Here is a 9,646-nt window from a genome sequence, read left to right on the forward strand (position 1 = left end):
CTAATTGATATAATTGGTAAATTATTATATCTATCTAGACTGAATAGATAAAGGGTAGTACCATATACATCTTTTTGTGTACAGTGCTTGTAACTTTACTGAGACTGGGCCAAATTTCTTATCATTTTGATGATTCCAGAACCCTGCAGTACACACCAATACTTAAATGGTAGACGATCAACCTTTTCTGATCGATTCCACAACGTTTCTTTAACAATGCAATCGCATGACCAGAAGTGGTCTATACCTTTAACATTAACAACATTCCTTGCTTGTCTTCAAATGAGATGAAACAGGAGTCCTCAACCCTGTCTAAAACAGGTCAATACCTATACACTCTGATAGACCTCTAATTATCAATTGCTGCAGGATTAAAAATGAAACTCCAAATGAAATCCAGACAGAATGCTTCACACAGTAATTAGTCACGACAACACACCAAAGATTCTAAGATTCCACCATCAGACCCACTCCTAACATGCCTTGCAATCATACCAATGCCTGTAATTCACTAAAGGTACAAAATACTGTTACATGAATACAGTAGCAACTTCAATGTGATGTATCCTCATTTAGAGATCCTTGAAAAGCATTTACACGAATCAAACTGAAACTACTGTAGCAGTAGCACTGGAAATGAGTCACAGATTCCCTGCATAAATCACAATGAAAAAAAGCAATGCATGAGATACAAATATGTTCATGAACTTCCAACATTCACTGCATCAAACTTGAGACCAGCATTGGACATGAAATAAGATTGTCTTTCACTTTATAGCCTTGACTGTTAAGGAATGGAGCTTTGAGCTCATAAAAGGCCTGTTTCCATCAGCTCGAGATTGCCAAATATCCTGCAATTTCTGATTTGGGAAATAATCCCGATTCGCGTCTTCATCAGCTTTGGAGCTTTGGGCTCATAAAAGGCCTGTTTCCATCAGCTGGAGATTGCCAAATATCCTGCTATTTCTGATTTGGGATATAATCCCGAAGTTACAAATCGCGTCTCCATCAGCTCGAGACTTGACCTTGAAACTTGAAACTCAAGCTCGAGAAATTAGCTAGAGATATTTTGCTTAGCGTTTGCGCATATTGTGAGTCTTCGGGCTGGTGATGACGCACCGGACAAAAAGCGGGATATTTTGCAAAGTTACCCAAGATATCTTGGGAAGATTATCTCAACTAAATAACCCTCTAATTGCAACTTCACGCTGATAAAGACGCAAATTAACTGGATAATTTGCAATCGGGATAGTTCAAATAGCGGGATACTGTATTTGGCTATCTCGAGCTGATGATGTCAGGCCTAAAGAGAGATGTTTGACTATCAATCAAATCATACTGAATATTGTCATAATACAATAGTAGAAGGCACAGTGTTGATGGATACAGCAAACATCCCTAAACACACAATGTTGACCCAAAAGTAAGGCAAATATCATCTATAATGGTGAAGAATTGATTTTCCAAACTTCTATGACATGCATTGACAATTAAGTGTGTGTGAAAAGTGCAAAGAGTGCAAAGAGCAGAACAAATTGCCATCATAAATAAAATGGCATAACACGTACACCTGTATGTACAGTATCCACTGAACATTATAAGACAACAAAGTGTCTAAATGGACATGTACATTTTTTCATTTATTTTTTGTACTACACTACCTCTGCATTATCTGTTACCATATATCAGAATTTATATAAATTCATTTCATTTTTCTGAACCGACAAGGAATTTCTGCAAAGATAAATCTAAAGATCATCACATTCATTTTATTCATTGAAAATACAGGAATTTTTAAGCCAACATGATTGTTCATTCCCCCACATCATGCTGAGGAATTAGCAATCAGTGAAATCAATTTATTTTTTTATAAATATCTTTGAGGTTTGAGAATTTTGTCAGATTTCTTTGCAGGTTAGAGGGTTTAATAGTATGGACGGTATAGAACGAATATAATACCAGTAAAGTAACTTTTCATACAGTACACAAAATACACATTTTTTTCATCAACCTTCAACAATGTTACCGAGTCCATTTAAAGGGTAATTCTATACTGTAAGTTGACTGGGTTCAAACCCAAAACAAACAATTAAGGAAACGGGTTTTTAAGGATACTCAAGCAAATAATTAAAAAGTTGTAAATTGATCAATAGGGGCAGTTACACTGTCATCCAAACACGCCAAAAAATGCCAAACCGGAGCCTGGCCGCGATGTTACCAAGGGCAACTACGCTTTACCGGCAGACATGCCAAGCCCCAAACATTCCAAAACGAAGTGTGATCTTTTGGCGTGTTTTGGCGTGTTTTGGCGTGTTTGGCAAGTATAACCGCTCGCAGTTGTAACATCGCGATGTTAGGCACGTGACTTCCGGCACTTCCGGATTGTTACCCGCGCTCTTTTAAACCACGTTCTTCCCGTGTGATATTTATAGCATTTCCATCGTCGCGCGTGTTATCCGTTCATTCAGCTCCGTTTGTTCCAATTCCGTTAACTCATCCTTTATTCAATCTTCGTTATTCCCGTCTGGCCATATCTGTCTAGTAGTAGTATTTGAGTGTTTTGTTAGATTAATTAATATCACCATGGAAGGGAACAATTCCCATTGGACTGATATCGCATGCATGCGCATGGGATGTATCGCTATTTAGCTAGCTATAGCGCTAGCTGGAAATTGCGCGCGCTAAAAATCTTATAGCAGGCCGGGGTCAAAGGTCGGGAAGACTGCACATGCGCATTACCAACCGAAACACGCCAAAACATCGCTGAACAGCTCCGTCGGTGATGTTTCAGCACAAGTGTAACCGGGTGCACGAAACATCGCGACTTTTCAAAATGAGGTATTTGACAGTATAAATGCGCCTATTGATATACATGTACCTAAAGATAACCCATCGTTGTTTATCCAAATCCAAATCCATTTCCAGAACATTCAACATACTGTTCTAAAACTTAAAAATCAACAATACATGTACAATCAAACTTTACCCCCAAAGAATGTGTACAATGTACATGTACATCAGGGGCCTGGATTTCACAAAGCCTTTATTCAATGACAAATGACAAAAATCAGTGACAAATCTGCTGATAACCAATCAGAAGTGAGGATTTCAGTAGCTTATACATGTAACAAAAACAGGCTGGACCAATTAAGCAAGAGACATTTAAAAAATCAGTCATTGGAAGAGCATGAAGCAAGATATTATATTTCAAACATATATATATATATATATATATATATATATATATATATCAATATCCATATCTTGAAATGGCCAAATGAAGACAAACTTTTAAAGGCTGTCCAGGAGGCGGTATCAAATCAACATCGTACTCTGCACACACCACACGATGAATAAAGAATGATCCGTAACATTTCCGCAAGCTTTTTTGGAACGAACTGTCATGAAATAAATTCCACTATAAATCTTCCATGCAAGAAAATACTGATGAAAAAAATCCATGCAGGACTGCAATTAGATTTTCAGATAGAACACTTGCGTTGCCATAGCAAACTGAAACCACATCTCTGCAAATGCCACATACATGTACACAAAGCTGAACGAAGACACAATGAAAGTAGCATCCTTGAAATGAATAAAGGCAAGGGGGCTGTAACTTGACATCGGTCTTGCCCGCATTCTAAGTGGATGCGGGGAAGCGCATGATTGGTTTTGTCACAATCGGCAGAGCTACGTGTATGGTTGGTGGTTTGAATGCCCCCCCCCCCCCTCAGCCTCGTACTTCAACTGATAGGGTGCCAGAGGGCTGTCGGGTGAATGAATTACGACTGATGGATGGTGCCGAGAAGAAAGTCATCTCTAACATTGAGCTCATGATTATGAGCAAATCAGTTGTTTCTCAGCAACTGGTTTGTAACATCTTAGTACATGTACAGTAGGTCCATGAACACTTGACTGGTCACAAACCTGCTCCCAAATTAGTGAACATGATGAGGATGATGGTGGCTTCTTAATGCTATTTCTAGATCTTACAAATCGTCCCTATTTTCACGAAGTGACGGTAGTGAGGAAAATCGTAGCGCAAAGTGAATGCAATTTTTCTTCACTACAGTTACTTCGTGAAAACAGCGACGAAATATACTGTAGTAGGTCCAACAAGCATGCATGCATCCAATCCATGGAGTGTAGAGTACATGTACATGTGCATCATGACACATACATGTACGATTGCTTTGCTTGCCAACCAAAAATGTAATTGAGCAGTTTCAGTAACCAAATTCTGTGATTTAATTGCAATGACGACCTTCGTCATTGCCTTGTTTTCGTTCACATTCTGCCCCATTAATATACTTATCCTTATCCTTATCCTTATCGTCCGGAAATCCCATTCGTTTTGCACGTAGTGTTTGTTATTCCTAGTAAGGTGCTTTCCTCATGTCCTTTTTCATTTCAAATTTCATAGGCATAGTCTCTAGCATCCCATCAAGGTCACCTACTTTTTTGATTTTCGAAATCACTCGTGCATAACCGTCCAGGCGCCATTTTGTCCGTTTCTGGTCCATTTTAAGGCCTTTCTTTCTTCCTTCCTATCTCCACTATCCTAGATCCTACAAACTTCTAACAAATTCCTCTAGATAGTCTAAGAGATGTTCTTTTATCTGCGACGCATAACCTGACCTTCAAAATGCCATCTTCGTACTCAAAATTCAAATCTGAAACCGACTTCGTCAAAAATTTATCAAGTTCTTGAAAAATGGACCCCTAAATAATCTAAAACTGCCATAACTTTCTTATATGAATTTCGTTTTGTATTTGAATCTCACAGTATCTTTATCTCATAATTGCACATAGCCATGCAAAATTTTACGCTCCAATGGCTTTGCAAAACATAAATAGCGCCCTCTAAAGTTCTGGGAATTGGCTGTCTTTCTGTGGCCGTATCTCCATTATGGCTTGGCAAATCCGTACCCTTTTTTGGATTTAGATACTTGAAGATATGTCCTTTCGAGCCATATACAAAATTATATACCCTAACACTGAATGACTTTGAGAAAAATGCCCTCCAAATTCGCCATTTTCAAGAAAATTCCAAAATAACTTCAACTTGCTCTAAAATGGCGATCTTTATACCTACATCAATGAAACTTGGCACACATATGTATCCATATACATGACAACTGTCTGCCAAGTTAAATAAATTGTAATGCCCTCGTCGCAAAGTTATCACCAAAAATGATGAATTTACTATGCATTACGTAATAGCGCGTTTAATGCGTGCAATACATTGCGCGCAAATAACAATGGTGTCAAACTGACTGCAATGAAGTGCTCTTTCGAATGATACCAAGTATGGTATATGTTCACACAGAAGATTGTGAGTAAATCGCATTTGAACATAGGTCACTATACGAATTCCGCCGAGTTTCCGCCCGAATCTAACACGTATCGGCTATGACGTCATTTTTTCAGACTGCTTTTCGCCCCTTAAACGTCCTTTTTTTTCCTTGAAAATTTGCAGTGACATGCCGAGTTCCAATACGCAGGGCACCTCTTGGCCGGATTTTTGAAATTGGTCAAGGGGCCATTTAAGACGCCATTTTGCCCTATAAATCTATTTTACATCACGTGTTTCGAAAGGATTATCATAGAAAAAAAAGAGTGGTTTACAATAACAACCATGAAATTTTCTTTCTAATGATACCAAATACGGCCCATAAAGAGACGTAAAGAGAGAGAGAAAAAACAATTTAACTCCGGTCATAATACAGATCCTGTACGTTTTCCGCCCATTTATTACACGCATTGTCTATGGGGCATATCGGGTTCACGCTTTTGGCCCCCAGAACGATGTTTATTGCAATGACGAACATGCACCAAATCCCCTTGGTTTTTGCACGCAGTGCTTGCGAGCCCTTTCTAGGTTCTTTCCCCTATCCCAATTTCTTTCAAACTTCGTAGGCATAGTACCATCCCATCAAGGTCACTGTTGAGGCCTTTCTTTCGGCCACCCATCTCCAATATCACAGAAGCTATACAGACTTCGTGCAAATTGCTCTGGATAGTCCGAGAGAAGCTCTTTCGTTTGACACGTAGAAACATGGCGTCATTGCACGCACATCGTTGTGACACGATTGCATTTCTAGTTTAAGTGTGCTATGGTATTTTTTATTGTTAATACTTTTAACTAACAGGGTAAATATGTACAGTACATGTACTGTACACTGCTTGGACTATACATTTTTGTTTACAGTTTCAAATGCACATTATCATTATTTGATTTCAGTAATTACTAAACAAAATAATTTTTTCTTTGCCAAAATCTTACATGTACTGTACATGTAAATGAAGAAAATATGTAGATTTTTTTTTGTTTATATCTGAATTTTGCTTTAGGGCTTTCTCTTTGAGTGAGATGATAGAAATTAGGTTGACAGAAAATAAAAAATGTACAGTATGGGTAGTACAATTTATAATAATAATAACAATAAAATACAACAAATACATAACAAATAATAATAACAATACTAATTATAATGATTACATGTATATTATTAACAATAATGATAATAAATGGTAATAACATGAAGAATAATACTAAAATACTACTATGTACTACTAATAATGATTTGTACAGTATGGCACTGAATGCCTGAATCCTCTTGAAATTGAAGGCATACTTGCACAAAAATTAAAAATATAAAAAACAAGAAGAAAAATGTACATGAATGTATGTGTATGACAAGTTGAGAACCATGATGTCAATAATGTACCGGTATCATTCTTATCACCTAATTACATGTAAAATTTAATTTAAAAAGAAAAATTTTAAACTCTACAGCAAAAAAAAGGGAATTTACATGTACACATGTAGATAAATAAAACCCATGTTTAAAAGCAAATAATTCATAAAGTCCCTCACAGCATACTTTATCTTGAACATTTTCAGTTCCCCCCCCCCCCCCCCCCCCCCTCTAATCCATGTTTGTACGTGTACCGTAACCAACTTGATTGTTGTTCGTCCAAAGTTTTGACAATGCATTGACTTGCATTTTTGATTTCACAGCTTCATGCAATGCTTTAAAGAGCAACATCACTCATTGCATACATGTACAGGTATAACACTGTACCACAAAGTACACAAAGTTGTCCTGTACTTGAACTTGTATATTTTCAACTGGCATATTCTGGCCAATAGATGGCAGCAAGGTATATTCATAAATTCCATTGAATGAGTCTGTTCCATGATGCAAACATAATATGTAGATGTACTGTAGATTACACATGTACTGTATGTGTACATCGTACATCGTATATTCAGTGTAGATGTACATACAGTACATAACTTGAAAATCATACCTCAGACCAGGCCTTCTCAACTTGCTTATTAGAAGTGCTAAAAAGTATTTTTAGTTGAAGTGCCAACCTGTATGTTTGAATTTGTTGCGCGGGAACCAACAACGTGCGGGATCCAGGGGCATAGCCCCCTTGAAGCTGGTCTATTTTAGGGCTTTCTAAAGGCCCAGATGTGCCATTTTTAACACCTTTTTATTCTAAAATACAATTATCAGTCATGATTTTATACCGATGTGAAAAAAACTTTAGTAGGCCTACAATTCCTGGGTACAATCACACTGGAGGTAAATTTATAAGTAGTTATTTTTGCACAATAAACACAGGTAATGTCAAAAGTAAGTGAAAATCAAAAAACAAAAACAAGATGTTTCAAGAGATTGGCAATGTTGAAATTGGTAGCACATCCTAAGCTCATTGTTTTTTTTTAGAGCTCAGGTTGAAATAATTAAGAGTCGTATGAAATGGTAAAAAAGTTAAAAAAACGTTAAATTACCCTTTTTTTCCTGTTTGTTAAGAAGGTATTTTGGGCTTAACATCGACTGCGTCTCTGTGATTTTACTGAGTTTTTAATCCTAAAATATAATTTTTTAAAATATTTTTTTAAAGCAAAAGTTGCGCGCCACTCCGATTGACCACAAGCACCACCAATTGAGAAGGTCCGCCTTAGACCTTTGTTACATGTGTAGCTTTCTTTAGTTTTATCAGACAAAATTTCACACAGGCATTGATCATACATGCATGTACATGTACTATGTAGATCTACATGTACAGTACAGTGTATATATGTAGATCTAGGCCTCTACCAGGTATTTTGCAATATGAAGACTGGTTTGTAAGATATTCTCATCTTGTAAATATAATTTTAACTAGACCTAGTTGTTTATTGTTATTGCTTTTGTTTTTCATATTGTTGTTGTTGTTTCTTCTCTTCTCCATCATTCTCCTCCTCCTCTTTCTATTCTAAATCTACAACTTAATTGATCATCTTCCTCTCCTTTTTTCATCATTCTTCTTCCTCTGAACATTGGGTAGACCCTATATGTAGCAGATAAACAGCAACATGCAGATCTACAGTACATGTACATCCCTTCTTGCACCTCCACCACTCCACCACTCCATAAAGTTATCTCTCTGCATTTCTTGCAAATTTGCAATCAAATACTCTGAGTGTTGTTAATTTTCTTTACTTTAGTTACTCCAGTGTGTCTTGCATTGCCATAAACCAACTTTCGACGTACAACAGTTGCGCAACAGCATCCACTTAGACCTAACTAGATCTATTACTTGTTACTGTACTGTGGACAAATGAAATATCTTACGTTGATTATCTACTTACCAAATGTATTCCTTCAACAGCTTGTAAATGCAGACAGTAGGGAACAGTTGGATTCGAATCTATCTCATGTCTTCTTTCGCCAGGGGGGTTAACAAAGTTTGAATGCTTCACATACAAATCTTTCCATTGCATCTTTCCAGTCGTCATTCTGGACAATCAACAGCAAAAGTCACAAGACCTAGTCTAAAAATTAAATTGAATCTCCGGTATAAGCAGCAAGTTTCATTGCGAGATCGACTTTGGTTGTGATACAACTATCCTATGCGATCTTCGCTCTTCAGCCCAGCTCAGCTCAGCCTATCTACGTGCGTTGATCCTGGCCGGAATCACGTAGATTATTGGTATCCGAAAAAGGCCAATTTAACGGTGCCAATTTAATGACGACTTTATGAAACTAGCGATTCATTATAGTGTAAAAGGCATGGAGATTGTCGCCGAATGCGAATCCCACTGGTGCGAAAGAGCATTATTCTAAAAACGTATCCGAAGTATATTCATTTTTTTTTACAGGACAAGTTACGTAGTCTCTCATCCAGGGTCATTATTATATTTTTGTTTCTAAATTTTTCCTTTCTTGTTTGCTTCAGTGTTAGAGTATTTTTCGGATTTGTGTTGACCATCGGTCGAGTGCTGTAATAGTAAACAAATCCTGGCTTCATGCACGGTATCAGGGGCGGGGGGGGGGGGGGGGGGCGTTGGGCGGTGGGGGGGGGGGGTGGAGGCGGGGAACGTTTTTTTTGGGGGGGGGACACGTCTCCCCTCATTTTTTTTTAAGGGGGATCGTCCCTCCCCCCTCAAAATTTGAAAATGTGCCCCCGAAAAAGGTAGCAAATACTAAAGACTGCAACAAACTTAGGTTCTGGAGGGCCCAAAAGTGCAGCGTGTAGACAAATAAAAATGCAAAAATCTTTTCACTCGGAAGCTACGCTCCCTTGCATAATAACCTTCTAAATGTATAAGTAAATAGGCCTACTGAGCAAAACGAAGTGTGAAAAA

General features: G+C 37.7%; 1 protein-coding gene across 2 annotated transcripts in view; it reads right to left on the reverse strand.

Moving 5' to 3' along the window:
- The window catches only part of LOC594501 (nephrocystin-4), a 37,730-nt gene extending 28,783 nt beyond the window's left edge, over positions 1–8,947 (reverse strand). For both annotated transcript variants that reach the window (XM_030986548.1, XM_030986547.1), the window contains exon 1: positions 8,651–8,947. In XM_030986548.1, the coding sequence (XP_030842408.1) occupies positions 8,651–8,797 (147 nt within the window). In that variant the 5' untranslated portion in view covers positions 8,798–8,947. The remainder of the gene's footprint in view (positions 1–8,650) is intronic.
- Between the last annotated feature and the right edge of the window lie 699 nt (positions 8,948–9,646).

The sequence above is a fragment of the Strongylocentrotus purpuratus genome, unplaced genomic scaffold (assembly GCF_000002235.5).
Source record: "Strongylocentrotus purpuratus isolate Spur 01 unplaced genomic scaffold, Spur_5.0 spur5_scaffold_16, whole genome shotgun sequence".
NCBI lineage: Eukaryota > Metazoa > Echinodermata > Echinoidea > Camarodonta > Strongylocentrotidae > Strongylocentrotus > Strongylocentrotus purpuratus.